General features: G+C 42.0%; 1 protein-coding gene across 2 annotated transcripts in view; it reads right to left on the bottom strand.

The window, feature by feature from the left end:
- ANKRD55 (ankyrin repeat domain 55) overlaps nt 1–25,844 on the bottom strand; it is a 136,201-nt gene that overhangs the window by 66,399 nt on the left and 43,958 nt on the right. For both annotated transcript variants that reach the window (XM_008992043.4, XM_078365493.1), the window contains exons 4-6: nt 16,782–16,912; nt 11,097–11,206; nt 109–169 (exon numbers count right to left, since the gene is read on the bottom strand). In XM_008992043.4, the coding sequence (XP_008990291.3) occupies nt 109–169; nt 11,097–11,206; nt 16,782–16,912 (302 nt within the window). The remainder of the gene's footprint in view (nt 1–108; nt 170–11,096; nt 11,207–16,781; nt 16,913–25,844) is intronic.

Genomic DNA, 25,844 nt, shown 5'->3' with positions numbered 1-25,844 from the left:
CTTCAGGTCTCCTCGTATCTTTTGAGAGGAAGCACAATGGTTCAGAAACACCCATCCTTTCACCCTCAAAAGAAAAATGACCACTTACTGTTTGAGAGGGTTGCTCACCTCACTGTCCTGGTGGTTAATCTCGCTGAGATTCGACTGTTGCAACAGGACCGTGAGGAGCCTGTAAGGAAAAATAGGAGAAATGGCTCAAAAGAGCAGCAGTCATGGTGCTCTTGGAATCAGTATAAAAACATGACATTAGAAAGAGAGTCAGTTGAAAGGCTCCAAATGAAGATGAGGGCACTTTCCATTTCCCTGGAAACAGAAAAGAAGCAAGAGTGTGATGGTTAGAAGACACCTGTGAGGAGGACCGCTGTCTGCCTCTCCCACCCTCTCTCCATCTCAGCACTCCTGAGGGATACAGCGGTTGGAAAAGCTTCAGGCTCATCATGTTCACCAGGCCTATGTCACCTAGGCATGTGCTTTAAGAACCAAATTCATCTAGCATTTATTCTTTTTTTTTTTTTTTTTGAGATGGAGTCTCCCTCTATGGCCCATGCTGGGGTGCAGTGGCACAATCTCTGCTCACTGCAACCTCTGCCTCCTGGGTTGAAGCGATTCTCCTGACAGCCTGCTGAGTAGCTGGAACTACAGGTGCACGCCACCACATGGGGCTAGTTTTTTTTGTATTTTCAGTAGAGACGGGGTTTTATCATATTGGCCAGGATGATTTTGAACTCCCAACCTCATGATCTGCCTGTCTAGGCTTCCCGAAGTGCTGGGATTACAAGCGTTAGCCATCGTGCCTGGCTTTATTCACTTTGCAAAAACTTACAGAGTGCTTTCAGGCTGCTTTGCTCCATATCATGCCTTTTCAATGCATAGATTATACCAGGAGATTGTCAGCACTTGCAAGTTTGCTCATTCTTTGTAAAATACACACATGTCCAAGCACAAGATGACACAAATCAGTGTAAAACAGCTATCAGTGATTCTCAAATTCAAGCTCTCACCTGACATGGATCCTCTGCTCAGTTGACTAAGGTCAATGCTGCATCTAGGAGAGGGGACAGCCGAGCATAGAGAGGGCCTGGGCTCTGCAGCAGACGGCTTAGGTTCACATCCCAGCCCTGCCACTGATGAGCTCTGTGATCTCGGGCAAGTTACTCACCTTCTCCCTGCCTAAACTTCCTCATCTGTGCGATGGTGTGATAAAAACTACCTATCACACAGCTCAGTGTGAGGATCAGATGAGTTAATATGAATACAACATAGAGAGCACGTTTGAAACACACTGTTATTTCTAGAGCACTTGAGAACCCTGCTCCATTTCAGAATTGCCTGGAGAGATTTTTTTTTTTTCAAACTACAAATACCTGAACTCTGTATTCAGGGTTTCTAACTCAGTAGGTCTGGAGAGAAGCCCAGCTTCTATAGTTTAAAAAAGCTATTCAGGAAATTCTGGTAAACAGCCAGGTTTAGAAACAGAGAAAGGTGCTGAAGGAATTAATCAATGGATACTCATCAAGATGATAAAGAATAGTGCATGGGCAGTCGGTGGAGGAAATTCAGAAGTGCTTTTGAAAGAATTATTTGTAAAATGAAATTGTTTAGTCTCTTCTCCAATCAAATCTTCATTGTCTCTCAGCTTGGAAGCCATCTAAAGCCCCAAGTATTAAATTGTTCCTTACAATAGAATAAAAGAAAGATCCATTAATCATATTGCCTTGGTAGTAAATGTAATACACAAAGAGCTTACATAGGGATGGACTTCTGGTTATTTGCAGTGGTGGTGAAATAACCAAGAAGCCTGTGGTTTCAGTCTGGTTTTATTACAGTCTTTTGGGGAGCCAGGATAATGCTGAGATTTAATTCTAACCTCACTACTGCACGATCTGTTTCTGTATCCTCATGTATATCAACATGGTGGTGTTAAGGATTGAGTGATCCAACAGGCATAAAGACCCTTGGTCACAGACTCTAAAGGGACAAGGGAGGACAAAGGACATCTCTTTTATGCTCTCTGACTTCTAGATGTAGCTCTGTCTGGTAGGAAGTCATACAAAAATAATTGCATTTTGAGTCACACAATTTTTATCTTTGCAATTATTTCACCACTGGATATGTTTTCCTGTGGCTGCTTTGTGAGCGGGGGCAGGGTTAACTGGTGACTTTGCCTCTCCTTTCTGTCTTCTCTGTCTCATTATGGGCCATTGTTTACTCTCTAGGGCCAATTTGCTCTGAGGGGCTGGGGAAGGAGGGGAGAGCAAGGCAGGAGGTCAGCTGTGGTCCAGTGCGGTTATCCTCACGTAGCCCTGAGCAGACAGAGATTATCTGTGGCCAGACAGGATCTTCCGGGGCTCTGACCAGATTAGAATGGGGGTAGTAAGAACAAGACCTCTTGTCACATCCTGGGTGACCTCCCAAGGTTGTGGGATGAACTTTGTGCCTAGATATTTCTCTATTTGCCTTTCAAAGTCATTTTCTTCTCTGCACTGCCCTGCTCTGAGGCTGACCTCTAAGGATGGCATCAAACAGGCTCCCCTGACCTTGGCTTCCTATTGGGTTTGGCTGGTCGGGGAACTGGGTAGAGCGGGGAGGGAAGCCAGCTCCCTTTCTGGCAATAATTGTATTTCTCTACCAAAGGCCTCAGCTCCTGCCAGGTGGCCCCTCTCCTACATCTAAGCTACCACTGCAGCTCTCAAAAGGTTCCAGTAGCAGCTCCTTTCTTGCCCCTTTAGGTCTAGAGAGTGATAACATTTTCCTACTCTTTTGGGGAAAATGAGGGTGGGGCGGAGGGTGGTTATAGCATCATCCATCATCTCTTGTTGGTCAATTTTTTTTTTTTTTGAGACAGGGTCTCACTGTGTCACCCAGGCTGGAGTGCAGTGGCAGAATCACAGTTCACTGCAACCTGGCCTTTCTAGGCTGAAGCTATCCATCCTCCTGCCTCAGCCTTCAGAGTAGTTGGGACTATAGGTGTGCACCAACACACCCAACTATTTTTTGTGTGTTTTTAGTGGAGATGGGGTTTCACCATGTTGCCCAGGATAGTTTCAAACTTCTGGACTCAAACGATCCACAGCCTCCACAGTGCTGGGATTACAGGCGTGAGTCCCCACATCCATCCTTGTTGACCAAGTTTAAATAGTCTTTCCCTAGACGTTCTCCAGTTGCCACCCTTTAATTCCCATGTCTTCTCTGTCATGGCTCTGACTGCTACGTGCTGATCTATGTGGCCAACTCTATCTGATTGTGAAGTCTCTGAGACCCACTGATCTTCAAAGCTGGACACAAATGGACAGATCGAGGCCCTCTCCTGCATTCTTTCCCTCACTCTGGCTCTGGCTCTTTCTCACATGTTGTGAGAATAAAGAACCTGAGGCCCTTCCTGGCTTGGCAAGGCCACCATGCAGTGCCTGGGTGATCCAGTCTGAACCAGAAACCAGGTGTCCCATTGCCAGCCTGGAGCTTCCTTGCCGCTCTGTGGTATGGAGGTCACCTGTGAGATACCTGTCCAGCATCTAGATGACTTGCAGCCCCTTGTTGTGCTTCCCCTGAGCTCTCATTTTTTGTCACCGTGGCCTAGGAGTAGTCCTTCCACACCCCCATCAGCACCAGTTCAAACTCTGACCTGTCCTCAGATCTCCAAGGCAGCGACATAAGACCCACCTCATCTCAGATGCCAGGACAGCAGCCCAAGACAGGCAGTGTGTGAGTCATAAGAGCATTGAGGCTGGGGCCAGACTGCCACTGTTAGAATCCCTGCTCCATACCAACCAGCCAGTGACCCTGGGCAAACTCCCAGTGCCTACCTTTTCTTATCCATAAAATGCAGAGAATAATATCTACTCCTCAAAATCTGTTGTGACTTTGAGTCCAGGCACACAAAGCACTTGGAATATTCCTGAGATGCCATAATGAAGTTCTCTATGACTAGGTGCAGTGGCTCACACCTGGAACCCCAGCACTTTGGGAAACCAAGGTGGGCAGATCACCTGTAGTCAGGAGTTCAAGACCATACTGGCTAACATGGTGAAATCCCATCTCCAATAAAAATAGAAAAATGAGCCAGGCATGATGGTGGGCACCTGTAATCCCAGTTACTAGGGAGGCTGAGGCTGGAGAAGCACTTCAATCTGTGAGGCGGAGGTTGTAGTGAGCCGAGATGGTGCCACTGCACTCTAGCCTGGGCAACAGAGCAAGAGTCCATCTCAAAAAAAAAAGTTCTATATAATAATTAACTTTTTAAAAAGCTCCTACTTTCTATTTTCTGGGTCTCCACTGATCACCATTAAGTGAGTGATGGGTCTCAGAGAAGGAGCAGCTAGAAGCATCCTGGGGACAGCTCATCCCTGTGAGTTTTCCTGTTTGGCTGGCTCCTCCAGCTGCTCCCAGCCCTGGAGCTAGCCAGCCCAGTGACAGGTGGGAAAAAATGGTCGCCCATCCAGCCGTCTCCCCTTCCTGTCCCTGGAGCTGCCTGTATGAGAGCATGCTGCAGTGAGACATCCACCACAGGTCAGAACACACCACGTGGTAACTAGAGAACAGGACCCCAAGACAATGATTTTCTTCCTTCCTCAGGCTGCAGTCAAGAGTGATAAAAAGAAGCAGAGCGGCTGGCACTTTGACAGGGAGGGAAAAAAAAAGTCTGACAGTAGCCATGGAGACCGTGAAAAAGACCTTCAGAGAGCCCCGTGGCTGCTTTCAGAGAAAATTGCTGCTTGCCTTCCAACACTAGCATGTGCAGCGTTGTACAAACACAACTCTGTTCTCTTTGGAGCTTTATTTTAATGATCGTGCCCCTTCTTTCACACCAGTGCCCTCTGAATGTCCCAGCCAAGGAAACAAGAAAAGCTGTGGGGAGCCAAAAGGGAGAAAACCTGAACCTGCTGAGAAGCACAGGGTTCAAAGTAGGAAGGGGAATAATGAGAGGAAACCTGTGCTTCTTTGCTTTTGAAAATCCAATGTGCCTTCATGTTCATAATTATAAATCACTTTTCCCTGCATCAGCCCCCATCCCCACTGAGCGGGTGTTTAGCTAAGGATGCAGATTCAAACTGATGGGTTTGCTCAGGAGTTGTTTCCATCCGAGCACCAAAATCCCTCTGGAGGCAAAGGACTAACTGAAGCGTCCCTCGGCTTGTTTATAAGTAGTTTCGGTTTGAGGCTTCCCTCTGAATAACCTCCAGCGAGCACCAAGTAGAAGAAGCTTGCTGTTTGGAAATCTCAGTGTCAGCAGGTTTTAAACCAGTATAAAAAACCTGAGCACAGGGGCGCCATGTGGCCTGCACATACTGTGTATGACTAGGAGAAAATGCAGACATACACCGACTTACAAAGGTGTGGGTAGATACACACATACAACGTACCCCAACAATCTTTGCAGAAAATGTGTGTGCCTGCAGTAGGATCCGAGATTGCATGCACAGGGACCTGTGTCTGTGCACACATTTTTGTGGACCTGAGTGTGTGCTGAGGTGAAGAAGGCCGGGATGAGCGCTGGTCGGTGGCAGTAGCAGTGTGTCATTGGTGAGGTGGCTGTAGGAGTGTTTCATTCTTCAGCTTCTTATGGTATACTACCGTGTTTCTTTCGACCTTCCATTACCATCATTGGTGACCATCAGCATTGTCATGAATATCATCATTTATCATCATCATCACCAACACTTTCTGAACACGAACAGTATACTAGGTGGAATTCAGTGCTTTCCACACATTTTCTCATTTACTTCTGCCTACTTCCCTGTGAAGTAAGTAGGAATAATGTATTGAATAGTACTAACAGTACTTACTTCAAGGGGAAGCTGCCCCTTGGCATGTTAACTTGCCCAAGAGAATAAGAGCTGGAGCCAGATTTAAACTCAGTCAGTCTGACTCATGAGCTGGCACTCCTGGCCACTCTTCAGGGATTTCTTTCTTCTTGCTTGCCTTTTTTTTTTTTTAAAGAGGCAGGGTCTTGTGCTGTCACCCAGGCTGGATTACAGTGGTGCGATCATAGCTCACCACAGCCTCGAACTCCTGGGCTCAAGCAATCTTCCAGTCTCAGACTCATGAATAGTTAGGACTACAGGCACATACCACCATGCCTGGCTAATTAAAAAAAAAAAAAAACACGTCATTTTTAGAAATGAGGCCTCACTATGTTGCCTGAGCTGGTCTTGAATTCCTGGCCTCAAGCTATCCTCCTGCCTCGGTCTCCCAAAGCACCGTGATTACAGGTATGAGCTACCATGCCTGGCCTCTTCAGAGATTTTAGATTGTTTTCAAATGAATGTAGTAAAATAGGATAATGAGTGAAGAAACAAGACAAAGAGAAAACAAGGGCAGAAAAAAAAAAGAAAACAAGATCTATAGTCCTACATGTATGCCAGAGTTGGGACACAAATTGAGTTGTGAATTTTCTAAACATAAAGAAAGAAACATGATCTGAGGTCACAGTGTCTGCATAGCAAAAATAAAAAATAATTTATCAGAAGCAGCACCGCAATTCCTTCTTTAGTAGAAATACTTCTTGTGGTTTCTCATATAGGACTTTTTGGAGGCTCTAATGAACAATAAGCCAGTAAGTTTTGTTAAGACTATTTCTTGTAAGGCTTCTCAACGGAGACCAAGGGCTTAATGTCAAAATATGGCCATTAAAATAAATTCAACGAGGTCCACAATAGTGGGTCTCAGGAGCACAGCAGACCCACTGGGCAGATGACCTTCTCTATGCAGTAGGGAATTCATTATTTTTTCTGTGCCTCAATTTTCCATCTGTAAAATAGGGGTAGAAATATGACCTACAGAGGTGTGGTAAGGATTAGATGAGCACAGTAAGTAACCAACGTTATCATCATCGTTGTAAGTTAAATGAAAACCTTTATGTTTTCGTGGTCAGTCAAGCTGACCTAAGGTTATGTCTACTTAAGAAAATTGAGAATAACCTTGTATGGCCTAATAGAAGATTGCTGCCTTCTCCAGTCTGGTTGTAGGATTAGGAAGTACCCAGGAGCCAGGCCAGGCTTTTTTTTTTCCCTTCAAAAAGCAGTTCTGAGTTCATGCTGACACAAACAGATGAATGACTGAAGCCCAGTTTCCCTACAACACAGCATGGGTTGGTTGGTTTCTACTTTAAACACTTAATGCAGATGTATCACACTCTGCCATGGACCTACAATTTCTCAAACAACTATAAAATGTGTAATTTTATCGATGTAATTCTACAGGGATAAAACCAGCTTTAGGGATAAAACTTTAGGGCAAGCTAGTTTCCAAGTATTCTGTAGGTAACCCAACTATAGTCACGCATCTTTCAGTGACGGGAGTACTTTCTGAGAAATGTGTCGTTAGGCGATTTCATCACTGTGTGAACATCACAGAGTGTACTTACACAAACCTAGATGAGACAGCGGACTCCACACCTATGCTATATGGTATAGCCTGTTGCTTCTAGGCTACAAACCTGCATAGCATGTGACTGTACTAAATACTGTAGGCAATTGTAACACAGTGCTAAGTATTTACATATCTAAACATAGAAAAGGTACAGGAAAAATATGATATAATCATCTTATGGGACCATCATCACATATGTGGTCTGCCATTAACTGAAATGTCATTATGCAGTGTGTGATTGTATTTGATTTGCTGTATGGGTTGTTAGGATTTAACCCAATCAATCTTTGAAGAGCATTTATTAGAAATAACAATTTTGATTTCGGAATAGTCAATCTTAACCTTTGCGGATTATTAGTTAAAGCATCTAGCATTGCCGTAACTAAAACAGAATTTTATCTTTCAGAATCAGTTAAGGGCTTTTTAGGTCAATATAACTAACTATGTCACCTGCACACAAAAGGATGTTTATTTTTCTTAATTGGACTCATCCAAGGGTGTTGGCTGGGCCGTTAGTTACAGTTTCAAGAGAGGGGAAGCCGCGACTCTCTGCTCTCCTAGTTACAGCAACTTAATGTAGATCCTCAAGAGTCGAGGAATACTGGTAGGCATAAGAAATAGAAATACAAGTCCACAAGGAGGAATTACATTTGGGTTGATTTTCAATTTATTATCGCAGTGATTTCAGAGAATTAACCTAATCAACTGACCCAGTTGACCGTGAATGTAATTTTAACTGACAAGGTTTAGTTTACCCCTCAGGTGTAATGGATTAAGAGCAGAGAGAGTGAGGTTTTCACCAAAATCCATGTTCCCTTTTCCTGGATTGGAGGCACTGTTGGGAAGTGGATTCCTGGATAGAAACTATATTCCCTGGAGCACTTTATAACCAGATGTGGTTGAATGACTAGTCCTTATTAATGGAGTATGAGCAGAAGTGAATTGTGTCAATGGCAGGCTGAGGTTTTAAGGAACTGAGTGTGGCTTCTCCTTAGGGTAGTCCCTGCTTAATCTGCGGTTTCACTTTCCATGATTTCAGTTACCCACAGTTCACTGTGATTCAAAAACATTCAGTGAAAAATTCCAGAAATAAACAATTCATGTTTTAAATTGTGTGGCATTCTGAGTAGAAGGATGAAATCTGGCACTAACTACCCTCCGCATCTCTTAGGAGCCATCTTGGTTAACAGACCGGCTGTTGCTGTGTCGCAGCACTGTGTTCAGGTTCCTCTTATTTAACTTAGCAATGGCCCCAAAGTGCAAGAGTAGTGATACTAGCATATTGTTATAATCGTTCTATTTTATTATTATTGTTAATCTCTCACTATAACTCATTTGTATGTTAAATTTTATAGGTATGTATGGGTAGGACAAGACAGCATATATAGACTTTGGTACTATCTGAAGTTCCAGACATCGATGTGGGTCTTGGAACCTATCCTGTCCAGGGCGAGGGGGGACTACTGTGTTCTTCTTTCTACATCTGCAGAATGACTGAAGGACATGTAGCTCTTAGGGGATGAAGGTGCTACAAAATGGAAGAAGCTTGGCTTCCTGAATCACCATGTGGCAGGGAGCTACCCACCACCTCCCCCTGCGTTAGATGGTTACATGTCTGAGAAATATATATATTTTGAGACAAAGTCTTGCTTTGTTACCCAGCCTGGAGTGCAGTGCCGCAAACTCAGCTCACTACAAGCTTCGTCTCATAGGTTCAAGCGATTCTCTTGCCTCAGCCTCCCGAATAGCTGGGATTACAAGTGCCTGCCACCACATCTGGCTAATTTTTGTGTTTTTAGTACAGATGGGGTTTCGCCATGTTAGCCAGGCTGGTCTCGAACTCATGACCTCAGGTGACCCACCTGCCTCGGGCTCCAAAAGTGCTGGGATTACAGGCATGAGTCATGGCACCCGGCCAGAAATAATTTTTATTGTGTTACAACAGCTATAATTACCATAACTTAAGTGGGCTTTCTTTTTAATCTTCCAGAATCAGTTAATAGATTTTGAAATGACCACTCTGAGTGAGGCAAGAAAGCAATTACATAGAATAAACTAAGATAGAAGAAACAGAAAAGGTACATTTTAAATTTATTTTCTAAAGACCACTCTCGGGAAAACAGTATGATTTGGTGACTAAATGTTTTTGTGGGTTGTCTAGAAAAGTCATTCTTTTTTTTCCCCCTAATTCATCAAAAGAGAGTCATCCCCTCACGATGCCTATTGATTGTTAACTGTCTGGGTTTACTGTTTTTTCTCTAAACATCCTTGTTTTGTTGGGCTTTGGGTAAATCCTAGTTTTCTGTTATTTTTGGACATAGTCCAGTATAATAAGAGCCAAGCCTTGGGAATAGTCCTGGAATTTCCCAAGCCCTTTTATTTTACTGTAAAAGAGATTGAAGTAAAGCAATCTTGTTATTCCTCAGCCTGGAAGATTATGGCCCTAGGCTCATCAACCCAGACAGAGTCCAGAGTTTTAGTGCTGGACACAGAGTTGAGAGGGTGAAGCATATAGAATACACTCCTGGCCGGGTGAGGTGGCTCATGCCGGTAATCCCAGAACTTTGGGAGGCCAAGGTGGGTGGACCATCTAAGGTCAGGAGTTCAAGACCAGCCTGACCAACATGGAGAAATCCCATCTCTACTAAAAATACAAAATTAGCTGGATATGGTGGTGCACACCTGTAGTCCCAGCTACTTGGGAGGCTGAGACAAGTGAACTGCTTGAACCAGGGAGGCAGAGGTTGCTGTAAGCCAAGATCATGCCATTGCACTTCAGCCTGGGCAACAAGAGCAAATCTTCATCTCAAGAAAAAAAAAAATGAATACACTCTGTGTTGCTGACCTATGACCTAGGCTTGGAAATGCTCAATTCCTGTCAGAGGCATGTTCTGCACAGCAGAAAGAGTCCCTGGTGTTACTGATTCCATAGTAGAAATGCTGTTAGCAGCTGCTCCGAGGGGCTTTCTAAAGAATGGGGCCTGAGTCCACGTAGACACAGAGGAATGGAAAAGCTATCCTTGGTACGGACAAAACTTTTTCCTCTGTTGCTCAGTTATCCCACAAAAAGGTGGCCTTCTTGATCATCCAATTTACTTGAGTATATTTCTTCACAGGGCTTCTAGGAGCACACACTTCTGGTTACCTTCTAAGCCCCTGGTCTCCCTGCTGCTGGCTCCTTGGTCTCCTCCCAGCTCCTAAAGGCTGGCATGACCCTGGGTTTAGACATTAACCTTTCTGCCCAGTTACTGCTCTTTTGCTCTATTTAAGTTTCTTCAAAACCCTCGTCACTATTAGAAATGATCTTATTTATTTGTTCACTGGTGCGCTTAAGTCCTTGACTAGAATGCAAGCCCTGTGACATCAGAGACTGTCTTACTTACTGTGGAACTTCAAAGAACTAGAGCAGTCTTTGGTCCAAGACATGTGCTCAAAAAATAGTTGTTGAATTCATAATTGACTGACTGATTAATGGAATGAATGAATATATGAACTCTGATGATGATCAGCAGCACTTCTTAAAGATTAGGAGAAAAAAGATTTATCGAAGTACGAGGAGACAAGAGTTTGAGATTATTCTAGGATACTTTGTTGTGGTCCTATCTGTGGCAACTTAAAAAGAAATGGTTCTCTCTTTTTTTTATCAGCCATAGAGGGATGGGTTAGATGACCTTCTCATGCAAGTTGAGTCGCTCCCAACTTGAGCATCATGTAACCTGGCCACTTACCTCACATCGGGCTCAGCGGTGGCAGCATGCAGTGGCAGGCGGCCATTTTTATCTGGGATATTGTGCTTGGCACCATTTCTGAGTAGACTCACACAGCCTTCAAGCCAGCCCTGAAACACAAGAGCAACCACATCATTATATAACACAAGCTCACGTAACATGGTCCAACACACTTTCTCTAGATTTTTTTCCCCTTCTTTGATTTGGTTAAAAACATATTTTATTCGACTTGAAGTGGTTAAGAATCACAACTCTATCTCAGACGCCTCAACAGTGGGCTGAAGGTCTTAAGGTACAGATTCCCAGCTTTACAGGAGGACCTTTACCCTGTCAGATGCAGACTGATCTTAAAATCTCTTCATCTCCCCCTCCCCGTTTCTAGGACCACTCACTGGTATTACACTTATAAGCTCAGACTGCATGATAAATGGGGCTTGATCCTCTAGTGCAAGTTCCTTTTCTCATAACCACAAGCACAGCACTTTGCTTATCAAGTCGGTCCCCCTTCCAATGCCTAAAAGTCTAACCTGAGCTCCACTCCAATGGCTGGGACCCTGCCACCTTGTTGACTGATCTTTCTGATCCTGACAGCTCGAATCCCTAAAAACAGGGCATTACCAGCACCCTCCAAAGGTTCTCTGTTGCTATGTTTTATCCACCTGTAAATCCCCAAGAAACTTTATGTGAACTGCTGAAACCTGCTGTCTACTAACTGTCCAGATTGAGACCTGATATGGCCACATCTCATGGTTCTCCTCCTTTGTCAACACTTACTGCTGGGTCATCGTCTCACTGTCTCTCCCATTTCAAAGGCCAGGCATCATTTCAGGCTAGCCCTCCCTCCCATGCTGCTTTAACCGACCCATACCTGTTGATAACCAAGTTTGGCTCACGTGCTAAAGAGAATGTCTCCTACGTTCATCTAGAATGGCTTGGGTTACTCACCCAATTATAAGTAGACTTAAAAATAGATGAAACCATTATTATAAAGAATAATAGGATAACCCTCTATTTTGTTCAGAACAGGCTTCCCATCTTTCTGCATTCGTGTCTAGTTAAACCTCAAAATTACCCAGTAAAATGAGAAAGATGACTGAAAATTTTTTCCCCCAATATTCAAAGCAATAAAAATCAAAATGTTAATAAATGCATGGAGAAGAAGGATGATAATGATAAGAAAAGAACCTTTTGGTTTTGAAAACTCTGGAAGGAAAATCAACAAAAACACATCAAAACTCAGAGTATAAATATTGAATATAATTTTGTAGAATTGACCAATAATATCTAAGTGTTAAATAGAAGCAAGTGTTTTTCTGACATTTCCAGTCTTGAGTCATAGTTTACTGATGCATGAAATCTGTTTTTAGTTGTTAATGTCTAAATCATCAAGTTCTCATATTAAAAGGAGAAATTAAACCCAGAGACCCAAAAGCAAGGCACGCTGGGCAAATTTTAGAGTTGCCAAAAGTTTACAGTTTTTGAAAAGCAGATCTTTTGGTGGGGGAAAGTTTGAAACACTTTTAAAAACCATTTTGCAACATTTCCTGGAACTCTGTGTGTGTCAATGGTTTTCTGAAAAAAAAAAAAAAAAAAAAAAAAAAAAAAAAAAAAAAAAAAAAAGTATGTTCCTGCAGTGGCTCTAAAAGGGAGAAAAAATTAAAATCAAAAGAAAAAAAGAAGAAAACCGTTGAATATACTATCTGAAATCCTTGGTCAGTTGCTATTAAGAACCAACAAATGAGTTTTACACCCACTATGTTCTGGCGGATTCCCCAATTGTTTCTTCTTCAGCAGTGATGGCCGTTCTCTTTTTATTACATGTTACAAATGAGGGAGAAAGTACAAAGAGATACCTAACCAAGGTGGCACAACTGTGAAATCCGATCATTTGAATTGGGTCCTTCTTGTATTTAACTACTAAACCAGAGTTGAGAAGCCAGGGAAAAAAGCACGCAGGGCGCGTAACACTGCTCCCTAAATGGATTCTCTGTTAGCCTGGCTGCCGAAACTGCCTGTCCTAACTTGTAACTAGTTTTATCTAATGGCTTCTGAAAACCTGCGGCAACTCAAAGACGAATTTTGCCCACCATCGTCACTCAGCAATCAGAGCTTGCCAGCTACCCAAAACTCGAGGAGTGCCAATGAACGTTCTGGAAAAACAATACATAACATTTCTCCCTTTAATAAAACCTACAACTTCCTCTTCATTCTTTGAACATATCAAGGGCCACCTGGTCTGTGTGTATGCCCCGAATTGCAATTCTTGTTTTGTTGTTGCTGTTGTTTTTGAGACGGAGTTTCCCTCTTTCGCCTGGGCTGGAGTGCAGTGCTGCGATCTCAGCTCACTGCAACCTCCGCCTTCCGGTTTCAAGAGATTCTCCTGCCCCAGTCTCCCAAGTAGCTGGGTTACAGGTGCCTGCCACCATGCCCAGTTAATTTTTATATTTTTAGTAGAGATGGGGTTTCACCATGTTAACCAGGTTGGTCTCCAACTCCTGACGTCGTGATCCACTTGCCTCAGCCTCCCAAAGTGCTGGGACTACAGGCGTGAGCTGCCATGCCCTACTTTTTGTGTTGTTTTTTGAGGTGGGGACTCGCTCTGTAGACCAGACTGGAGTGCAGTGTCATAATCTCGGCTCACTCAGCCTCTGCCTCCCGGGTTCAAGTGATTCTCCTGCCTCAGCCTCCCAAGTAGCTGTGACTACAGGTGTGTGTTACAATGCCCGGCTAAGTATTGTATTATTAGTCGAGACGTGTTTCACCATGTTGCCCAGGCTGGTCTCGAACTCTTGACCCTGGGAGATCCACCTGCCTCAGCCTCCCAAAGGGCTGGGATTACAGGAGTGAGCACCGTGCCCTGCCGCAATTCTTCCCTATTAAATAATACGTTAAATATAGAGATTCATCTCTACATATTTTATTTGAGTTTGACACATCTGTGATAAGTTTTTTTGTACACTGAGTTCAGAGTTGTAACTGAGACTTAAATTCTAAGTGTCCCATTTGCCAAGTTTTTAATACTTGATTTTGAACATTGCCAGCAGGGAGTGATGAGTTTCGCAGGGCAGTCCCCAGGACACCCACTTCTCATGAGACTCAGCAGAATGATTGAGGGCTCTGCCTTGGGGAGCCACACGGAGGTGGGAGCGGAGTTAAAAAGGTGGCACCACATGGTGTCCTGCTGGCAGACTCTCCTCATGCAGCCCCTTAGAATATATTCCTAGAAAGAGTTGTCGGCAAAGGTGTTAACTTTCTAGGGTTCAAGGGTGTCCATCATTATTCACTGTGATTTAGAGGAGTCTTTCTTCCCAGTCCCTTGCCTAACTGTCTAGTCAAATAATTGTAATGTAATGTTGGGGTTCAGGGGCTCAGGGGAGCCCTCAGTTCCCCTGAGAAGATGTTTCTCCAGGTTCTTGGTCTATCACTCCCTAAGAAGGGGAGAGGAGACCACGGCACAGTGTGCAGTAAATGCCAGACTCAAACGTGTTTGTAGATAGCGCTTTATTTAGGTAGGGAGAGAAAAAGGAGAAAGAGAGGGAAAGAAACAGCTAGCTCTCACACCCAATGAGAGAAAGAAAAGCCGCTCTCACACTGAGCGAAAAGGGTTCCCAGAGGGAGAAAACCAGAGAAGGAAAACTCCCCTCACACTGAGTGAGAGAATCCAGAAAGATGGAATCCAGGAGAGGAAAGCAGCTTCCACACTGAGTGGAAGGGAACTGAGAGAGAGAGAGATGGAGTTTAGGAGGGGAAGACAGGCTTCCACTAGAGAGTGTGGAAGGCAACTCCAGAGGGGAAATCCAGGAGAGAGAAAGATGGCTTCCACGAAGGGAGTGTTCGTGGAAGGGGACCCAAACATGGAGTCCAAAGGGAAGAGGAAGAAGGGGACTTTTAACCTAGGAGGAACCCCCACCTTCTCCAAGACCTCTGGCCAATAAAAGGAGTTCCTTGGAACTTCCGCTGGAATGATTGACTTTTGACCCTTTCCCATGCCCCCAAAAATTAAAACAGAGACCCTTAAATCTCCCTCTGGATGGAGAGAGATGGGAGGGGCATGGTGCTGGGAAGTTCTTGCCCTTAAAGCTACAGCCCCTTGTGGACCCGGAAAGAGAACACATTCCCTCAGTAACATTCCGAATTTTTGAACTTTGAAAGGGGCACAGTTTGCTTTCACTTTATATTCTATATGCTAGTGGCAGTCAACGTTAGAAACCCCTTCTATCCCCTTCCTCTACCCCCCATCCCCATTTTCTCTTTTCTTCAGCTCAGACACTGAAAACGTCCATAGCAAGAGCAGTTCTTAAAGCATGTGATAGAAGGGAGGGGGCTAGGAGGACAGCCTTATATCTGTCTGAGATATGGGACTTCGGCTAATATGCACAGACCAGTGGCTTTTAAACTTGATGGGCAAGTTTTAAAAAATTGCCAAGGAGGTTTGCTTAACATGCAGACTCCCCCAACATCAATTACCGCAGTCCTGCTCCCAGCGTATCTAACTCGGGAGATATCGGGTATACACTGGCACCTGCATTTGACACTAAGGTTAATAAGTTCTGATAACTCTCTACCATCAGACCAGTTGGCACCTGCATTTCAAACAAGCACCCCAAGGGATATTGGCATAAAAGATCTGTGGACCACAGTCTGAAAATTTCTTCCCAGGTTTGCATGTGAGTTCTAGAGAGAGGGTACAAATAGAAAATGAAAAAGTTGACTCCAAAAAAATCTCTGTGAGAATTGGGCAATGCTTCATTGCAATCTATGCTAGCTCATGGCAGAAAGGGGTGGTGTTTGGGAAAGGGAAGTGTTTTAATTCGGCAGGACACCTTCAGTGGGGCTGGTCCAGGGTGAATTCACCAACACCAGTGGGCAGCAATAGCAAATGCAAGACACAGCAATACAAGAAGCTGCTTTGGCAGCAATGGTGGTCACAGTAAAGATTTCTGGGTACCTCTCTGGAGAGGAAGGAAAAGGGTGATCCCCATGTGGTTGTTAGGACTTGTTTGACATGGACTCAAGGCAGCCCTAGGACCTCCCAAAAATATTGCAGAAAGAATTTGAGAGGAGAAGGTCTTGAGGATTTTCAGTAAGGCTTAACAAAGCTTGCTCTAATGTTGGGAAATGCTGAACTGAAATCTCTCCTGGTGAGAACTGGCATTACGACACAGTTGTTAAATTGAGCCCTGATTGTGGGCTGAGTCCTCTGCTTGGTGTTGTCCCTTTGAGAGGCTGCTATGTCCCACCACCTTCCCCAGTTCTCAATGTTCTCCACATTCCTCAGCCTCAAGCTTCTACTCAACCAATCCTACCCCACAGATGTCAACTGGATCTTCACAGTGTTCCAACCCTTTTGGAGTTATTCAGGAAGATTGTTCTTAGATGCACCAAGTGTGTCCAGAAATTTCCTGAGGGAAATTCTGATGCTGTTAAGATAGAAAAGAATGTTTCCCTAATGGCCATATCACCTCTATCTTAGAGGATTGTTAGGAAGATCCAAAACGGTCCCAATTCATGAAACCAGCTCTAAGTGGGTATATAAATGTTGAAGATGATTGGAGTAAAGCTTTAAGTTCTATCTCCTTCAACCAGCTGCACAGATCCAAGAACGCTCCTCTGCAAGTGGGACCCCATAATGACACCCTTAGCCTACCCTGCTCCTTAGCCCCTGCAACAGACACAAGTCAGTACCAGGTAGGTGGCCAGGCATAAGCTTGTGCGACCGTAAGCATCCTGCATGTTAATATTGGCTCCCATTTTCAACAGCAGCTTCACTGTGTCCACTTGACGTCCAGAAACCGCATGCATCAAGGGCGTGCATCCTGGAACGAGACATTGCAACAGGCTTTAAACATGTTTGACTCATGAAACTGATGAGCAGTCTTTATTGGCCTGTTTATTTATTTATTTTGCTGTTTGTAATACAAACGCAGCTGTTGAACTATATGGGACTGAAGGGAGATGAAGCCGATTGTTGCTACATCTATATAAACTGTATTTTTTTACTGGCTGTTTTCAATCTTTTGCAATTTTGCAATAATTGGCTGAGTAAAACATTTTGGGTGGATGATAACAATTGTTTTTGACTGTGTCAGGGATCAGCATAATTTAAGACATAACAGGCTGATTTATCCTGACTTGGCTTGAACCACGTAGAATCTGGGAGTGACTTTGGAAAGCTGCTCCATCTGGGCAGATGGGTTCAGCACATTGTCATTGGAGGTAGCGGGTGCTAGGGGGCAGTGATGGTACCCAGCCTTGGATTGCACACATTCTTGTTGAAAAAGTGGCTGTACTGAAAATGCTTCGCTGTTTTCAGAACCAATGTAGGCCAAGGTGTTTCGTTTTTTTATGTTTTCTTCCAGAATAAAAATTGAGATAAAATTACACGTTCTGATAAACTTTGCATGGCTGTTGGAATAAGCCAGTCTTATGGGGCAGGATCCAGGCGCTTCTCATTTCTTCAGGTGAAGAAATCAAACGTCAGATCCGCCCCTTGCCCAGCTGAGACTTGTGTAGATGTCTGGATTGGAGGTGGTGATTCTTTTCCAGGTGAACTGCAAGCTATGACCCTCTGAGATCCCTGAGAAAGGGTACATCCCAAGATTCCTGTTTTGTTTTGTTTTGGTTTGTTTTTTGAAACCAAGTCTTACACTGTTGCCCAGGCTGTAGTGCAGTGGCACGATCTCTGCTCACTGCAATCTCCACCTCCTGGATTCAAGCAATTCTCCTGTCTCAGCCTCCAGAGTAGCTGGGACTACAGGCATGTGCCACCACACCCAGCTAATTTTGTTTTTTTGTATTTTTAGTGGAGACAAGGTTTTCCCATGTTGGCCAAGATGATATTGATCTCCTGACCTTGTGATCCACCCACCTTGGCCTCCCAAAGTGCTGGGATTACAGGCGTGAGCCACCGTGCCCGGCTAAGATTTCTGTTTTCACTGAGAGAACACCAAGTTCAGAGTTGTGGCTGAGTCTTAACTTCTAAGTGTCCCTTTTTCCAAAGTTTTCTTTAATATTTGAATTTGAACATTGCCAGGAGGGAGTGATGAGCTTTGCAGTGCAGTCCCTAGGACATCAGAAATTGAGTTGCAGTTGGCAATTTTTTTCCTTCTAAAACTCTTTTAGTCATCTGTACTGGGAAAAAGCAGCAATGAAGTGCTGTGTCTTAAAATAGTTGCAAAATTTCCTTCCTTTCCCTTCCTCCCTTCCTTTCTTCCTGTCAACAAGTGGTAATTATAACTATTGAGAGAAAAAATGAACATGCTGCAAAAGGCAATTATTGAAGCAATCTGTGAATCTGAAATGCTCAGTAAGTAAAGCTAAAGAATTCCTAGATACTATTTTCATAAAATTACATGCTATGTCTGGCGAATTTGCATCTATCTTGAGAGCCTACCTTACCTATAAAGTTTTTCAGGGAATACCTTCCTGACCCTCCATTCTGAATTGGATGTCCATGTTATAATTTTTATCATCCTATATTTTTCTCTAGTAACTCTTTTAACATTTCATTTCATAATTATATGTTGATTAGCATAATCATGTATTTAAAACTTGTCTCTTCTAAGCTACAAATTCAAAGTGGAAGGAACCACATCTCTCATGTTCATCTTTGAATCCTGAGTACCAATCACTGTACCTGCACTGGGAAGATACTACACAGCAATTTTGAAATGCATAACCAAATGATTACTGAACAAATCTTTTTTCTTTTCTTTTTTTTTTTTTTTTTTTTTTTTTAGTGACAGCATCTTGCTGTGTTGCCCAGGCTGGAGTGCAGGGTTGCGATCATGGCTCACTGCAGCCTTGACCTTCCAGGCTCAAGCAATCCTCCCTGTCAATATCCCAAAGTGCTGGGATTATGGGTATGAGCCACTGCAGCTGGCCCAAACATTTCTTCATTTTAAAGTAATTTTCCTGAGGTGTCTCTAACTGAGGTTTAGGAAGGAGTGACAGATTTATCTCCAAATGGGTTCCAAAATTTATTTTAAGTTGGTACATTTGTCCCTGTAGAAAATAGAAAAAAGAGACCCTCAAAATAAAACAAGTAAGAGAGTACAGCACTGCTCCTGTATATAAAATTAATATGTAAAAGAAAAGATCTTCCTTAAACAAAAGCAATGGGAAAAGTAATAAAAACCAATAGCAGCAACAACAAAAATAAGGTACTTAGGAATAAATCTAACTGAAGAAAAGCAAGACTTATTGGTGAAACCCCGTCTCTACTAAAAATACAAAAAAAATTAGCTGGGCACGGTGGTGCGTGCCTGTAATCCCAGCTGCTCGGGAGGCTGAGGCAGGAGAATTGCCTGAACCCAGGAGGCGGAGATTGCGGTGAGCCGAGATCGCGCCATTGCACTCCAGCCTGGGTAACAAGAGCGAAACTCCGTCTCAAAAAAAAAAAAAAAAAAAAAAAAAAAATTCTAAAACTTATTGGGTGACATAAAAGAAAAACTACACATGGAAAGATGTACTATGTTTACGAAGGAAAAGACCCAATATAATAGAGCTATCAATTTCCTGAAAATGAATCTATACTTTCATTGCAAGTCTAATAAAAACTCAACAAAGCTGTTGTGAAACTTGAAAAAAATTCTAAAATTTATCTGGAAGCATAAAGTGCCAAAAAAATTTTCAAGACAATTTTACTGTGGAACTAAAGAGGATTATTGCTTTTTGAACCAACAATATTAATTATATAGCCATGGTAATTAAAACAATAAATATATCAACAGAACAGATGAAAAAGTCCAGGAAATACTCAGACCTATTGGGGAACTCAGTGTATGACCAAAGTGACATCATAAATCAGTAGGAAAAAAAAAAGGTATTCAATAAATGGTGCTGACAAACTGGGTATGCAAAAGGGATACATTAAAATTAGATCTAAAATTTGCATCATACATAAATACTTTCCAGATGGCTTAGACACCAAATATGAAAAACAAAATTTAACAATTTAAAAAATATATAGACGAATATATTTTATAACAATAAGACTAATAAGGCCTTACTGAAGAAGACATAAAAACTGCAAACTATAAAGAAAACATTTTATTAAATCCAATTATATTTAAATTAAAATTTTCTATATTACATAAGATACCATAAATGACCTAAAAAGGCTAGCTACAGATTGGGAGGTTATTTTAATTCATAAAACCAAGAAAAAATAATGAGCTAACCTAAATTACATCAATAATTCAATCAGAAAGAAACAATGTAGGAGGAAATAAATAGACATATATATATATATATACATACATATATACATATATATGTGTATGTATACATATATATACATATATATGTGTGTATACATATATATACATATATATGTGTGTGTATACATATATATACATATATATGTGTGTGTATATATATATATACAAGCAATTTGAGAGAGAGCAGACACAGGTCAGCAATGAAAAATTATAAATAAAATAATTAGGGTATACGTATTAATATGATGTTGGGAAAGCATACGTGTTGGATTAGCAATTATAAAATATCTGAAATGCCAAGTATTGTCAAGGATTTTGGAAACTCTTACATACTGGTGGTTAAAGTATAAGTTGGGACAACCATTTTGGGAATAAATGTGGCAACATTTAATAAAATTATAGGTGCTCATACCTTATAACCCTGTAATTCCCTCATGAAATAAGTTTATATCATAAAGAAACTTTCACACTGATGAACAAAGAGATATAATCAAAAATTAAACTAACAAGAAATGGCATAAATGAACATTAATAGAGCAATACATAAATTATATGTACACAAATAAATGTCATAGAACAATTAAAATGTCTGAGTTAAATTAATCCAGATTCACTTGAATAAATCCTGAAGACATGATTTTGAGTGAGGAAAGCCAATTGCAAAACAACACACTATCATTTATGTAAATCTCATAAATCAAAACAACAATAGATTGCTATAAACCCAAAAAAATAGGTTAAAGCAGAAAAACAGAAAAAGGAAAGATACACACCAACTTCAGAATAGTGGTTATTTTAGAGGAATGAAGGGTAAGGGGTGGAATCAGAAGAGGACGAAAAGGGCCTTCAACTGCTCTGTAACGTTTTTCCTTTGAAAAATTTCAAGGAAAGAATTGCAAATTGTCAAAATTGTTAAACTCTGGGTGGTGGTACATAGCAGTTTGACATGTTATTCTCTGTACTTTATGTTTTTGTTTTTTGAGATGGAGTCTTGCTCTGTCTCCAGGCTGGAGTGCAGTGGTGCCATCTCGGCTCACTGCAACCTCCGCCTACCAGGTTCAAGCGATTTTCCTGCCGCAGATTTTCCTGCTGCAGTCTCCGGAGTAGCCGGGACTACAGACGCGCATCCCCATGCCTAACTAATTTTTGTATTTTTAGTAGAGATGGGTTTTCACCATGTTGGCCGGGATGGTCTCAATCTCTTGACCTCGTAATCCACCCGCCTCAGCCTCCCAAAGTGCTGGGATTACAGGCGTGAGCCACCGCGCCTGGTGAAATATTTTATATTTGAAATAAAATACACAAAATAAAGGGTGGAGCAACTTGGTCAGGTAAGGTGTGCAAGAAGGTAGCCTCAGCATCTTGTGTCCTTAAATGATCCACTTTTCCACATGGTAAAGTGTTCAAGAACTTTAAAACATCTGCAGTATCAGATAAGGAGCAGAAAGACCACTGACCAAGGACACAGAATATTTGGGTTCCAGTTCCAGCTATTTTATGAGCTATGAAACTTTACCTAAGAAACTTAGCCACTTTGAGACTCATTGTGGTGTCCTGGGTAGTGCAAGGTTAATTACAGTACGGTTAAGAAATTCCAAAAGCGACAATAGCTTGTATTTATTGAGTGCTTATCATGTATCAGGCATAACTTTGAATACTCTAGATGGATTAACCCAGCTAGTTTGATTTTTGTACTGTCTTAGTCTGTTTTCTGTTGCTATAACTGAATACCCATGACTGGGTAATTTATGAAGAGAAGAATTTTATTTCTTCCAGTTCTGGAGGCTGGAATGTCCAAGGTTGAGGGGGCCACATTGGGTGAGGGCTTTCTTGGTGGTGGGAACTCTCTGCAGAGTCCTGAGGTGGTACAGGGTATAGCATGGAAAGGGGGCTTGTGAGAGATGACCAAACTAGCTTTTATAACAGACCCACTCCCGTGATTACTAACCCACTTCCACAATGACCCATGAGTGGATTAATCCCAACAACCTCCTAAAGGTTACACCTCTCAGTGCTACATGAAATTTGGGGGAACACATTCAAACTACAGTGTGTAACTGTATAATAAGTATTGAAACTGGGGATACTGATTCCTTCCACTTTATTCCTTTTCAAAATTGTTTTAACTATCCTAGTTCTTTTGTATTTCTATATACATTTTAACTAATCTGTCTATATACACAAAAATTCTTGCTAGGGTTTGGTAGAAATTGTGGTCTCTGTCCCATGCCAAGATATCTCTTTTCAGAATTTGCATTAACCGGTAGAGAAATCCGCCCGGCGCGGTGGCTCATGCCTATAATCCCAGCACTTTGGGAGGCCAAGGCGGGTGGATCACGAGGTCAAGAGATCGAGACCATCCTGGTCAACAAGGTGAAACCCCGTCTCTACTAAAAATACAAAAATTAGCTGGGCATGGTGGTGCGTGCCTGTAGTCCCAGCTACTCGGGAGGCTGAGGCAGGAGAATTGCTTGAATCCAGGAGGCAGAGGTAGCGGTGAGCCGAGATCGCGCCATTGCATTCCAGCCTGGGTAACAAGAGCGAAACTCCGTCTCAAAAAAAAAAAAACAAAAAAAAAAAGAGAGAAATCTGAAGAGCACTGTGTGTTTACTATGTTGAGCCTTCTAGTCCACAAACATGACGTCTTTCCATTTATTAAGATCTTTTATTTAATTAGCACTTTATAGTTTTCAGCATATAGGTTCTGCACGTATTTTGTTATATTTATACCTTAATGTTTCTTTTTATTGAGTGATTTTAAATGGTATTATAGTTTAAAATTTTGATGTCTGCATATTCATTGTTAGTAAGCAGAAATACAACTTATGTTTCTATATTGATCTTTTATCCTGTGACCTTGCTGAACTCACTTAGTTGTAGGTTTATGTTGGTAGATTCCTTAGAATTTGCTCTGAAGACAATCAAATTGTACACAAAGTAGCAGTTTTATTTTTTTCCTTTTCAAGATTTATGCTTTTGGCCAGGCGCAGTGGCTCACGCCCGTAATCCCAGCACTTTGGGATGCCGAGGCAGGCGGATCACCTGAGAGGTCAGGAGCTCGAGACCAGCCTGGGCAATATGGCAAAACCCCGTCTGTACTAAAAATGCAAAAATTCGCCGGGTGCAGTGGTGAGCGCATGTATTCCCGGTTACTTGGGAGTCTGAGACAGCATTGCTTGAACTTGGGAGGCAGAAGTTGCAGTGAGCCGAGATCGTGCCACTGCACTCCAGCCTGGGTGACAGAGTGAGACTGTCAAAAAAGAAAAAAAGAAAAAGAAAAAGAAAAAAAGGTGTATACTTTTTATTTCCTTTTCTTGCCTTTTTGCACTCATATTACACTATACTGAATTGGAGTGGTGAGAGTGGACATTCATACTTTGTTCCAGGTCTTAGGGGCAAAGTACTCAGACTTTCACCATTAAGTAAAATCTTAGCTCTAAGGTTTTCGTTGTCGTTGTAGATACTCTTCATTATATTGAAGAAGCTCTCCTTTATTCTTATTTTTCTGAGATTTTTATTATTAATATGTGTTAAATTTTGTCTAATGCTTTTTTGTATTAATTGATATGAACATGTGATTTTTCCGCCTTAGTTGGTTAATTTGGTGTATTACATTGACTTTCAAATATTCAACCAGTCTTACCTCCCTAACATCCCTAAAGCAAATGCTACTTGGTCATGGTGTATGATTCTTTTTTCCAGGCTGGAGTGCAGTGGGGCAATCTCAGGTCACTGCAACCTCCGCCTCCCAGGTTCAAGCAATTCTTGTGCCTCAGCCTCCCCAGTAGCTAGGATTATAGGTGTGCGCCACCATGCCCAGCTAAATTTGTATTTTTAGTAGAGACGGAGTTTCACCATGTTGGCCAGTCTGGTCTCAAACTCCTGACCTCAAGCAATCCACCTGCCTTCGCCTCCCAAAGTGCTGGGATTATAGGCCTGAGCCACTGTGCCTGGCCTATTTTTGTATATTACTGAATCCTATTTGCTAATATTTGGTTAAGTATTTTTAATCTACATTCATGAAGACTACTGGTTATAGGCTTATTGTTATTATTTTGTACATAATCTTTGACTGGTTTTGATAGCAAAGCCAGTTGATTGCTCATAAACATTAACTGAGACGTGTTTTCTTATCTTCTCTTTTTTGGAAGAGATTATGTGGGATCGATGTTGGCTATCCTTTAAAAGTTTGCAGGTGATGGGGGGATGAAGGCAGCAAACCACCATGACATGTATATACCTATGTAACAGTTCTGCAAGATTTGCACTTGTACCCCAGAACTTAAAGTAAAAGAAGAAAAAAATTATTAAAAGAAAAGTTTGTAGAAATCTGCCAGGTGTGGTGGCTCATATATATCTGTAATCTTAGCACTTTGGGAGACGGAGGTAGGAGGATCACAAATCTCTGGTGAAATAATCCATTCCTGAAGATATATTTTTGGGAGGGAGATTTTAAAATTATGAAGTCAATTTTCTAATTATAGGCCTCTTCAGATTATCTGTTTCTTATTGGCTATTTCTTATTGTTCTGTTTTCAAATTCATTAATTCTTTCCTCTGCATCTTCATTCTGCTGCTGAGATTATTTACCAAGTTTTAACATTGTGATGATTGTATTTTTTATTTTTAAAAACTCTCCTTTGGTTTTCCCTTATATCTTTTATTTGTTTGCTTAGACTTTTTTTCTTTAGTTTTAAGCATGTTTTCAATTGTTCATTGAAGCATTTTGTTAAGGTTATTTGAAAATCTTTGTTAGATAATTCTAACATCTCTTTCCTTGGCATCTGTTGATTTTTTTTTTTTTTTTTTTTTTTTGAGATGGAGTTTCACTCTTGTTGCCCAGGCTGGAGTGCAATGACACAATCTTGGCTCACTGCAACCTCCGCCTACCAGGTTCAAGTGATTCTCCTGCCTCAGCCTCCTGAGTAGCTGGGATTACAGGCATGTGCCACCACACCTGGCTAATTTTGTGTTTTTAGTAGAGACGGGGTTTTCATGTTGGTCAGGCTGGTCTCGAACTCCTAACCTCAGATGATTCATCCGCCTTGGCCTCCCAAAGGGCTGGGATTACAGGCATGAGCCATCATGCCTGGCCAATGTTTTTTTCATTCAGTTGGACTTTTCCTGTTTCTTGTTATGACACGTAATTTTCTATTGAAACTTGGACATTTGGGGTATTGTATTAGAGATTCCTAATCTTAGTTACACCTTCTATTTTAGCTGGCGTCCGTGGACACTGCTGTAAAGGAGAAATAAAGGGATACCACGTAATTATTGCAAGGTGCCATCAGAAATCCAGGTTTCCCACTTAGTCTTTGCTGGAATGAGTGGGGCCAGGGACCCATGTCTTTTTGTGGTGTTTGGTTGGAGTCGGGACTTATTGTCTAAATCGTTTTCTGTGTTTCTAGGCTGTTCCTTTCCTGGTCATTTTGCCAGAGAGAGAAGGCTTTTCTTCTTGTTGTGGTTTTCTTGTTCTGTGCCTCTTGACATTTCTGGGTTGCTAGCTTTTTCAGCATCAGTTCTGGGAT

This window comes from Callithrix jacchus, chromosome 2 (genome assembly GCF_049354715.1).
Source record: "Callithrix jacchus isolate 240 chromosome 2, calJac240_pri, whole genome shotgun sequence".
NCBI classification, from domain to species: domain Eukaryota; kingdom Metazoa; phylum Chordata; class Mammalia; order Primates; family Cebidae; genus Callithrix; species Callithrix jacchus.
The sequence above is the reverse complement of the archived record's forward strand: the minus strand, read 5'-3'. Positions and strand labels throughout refer to the sequence as shown.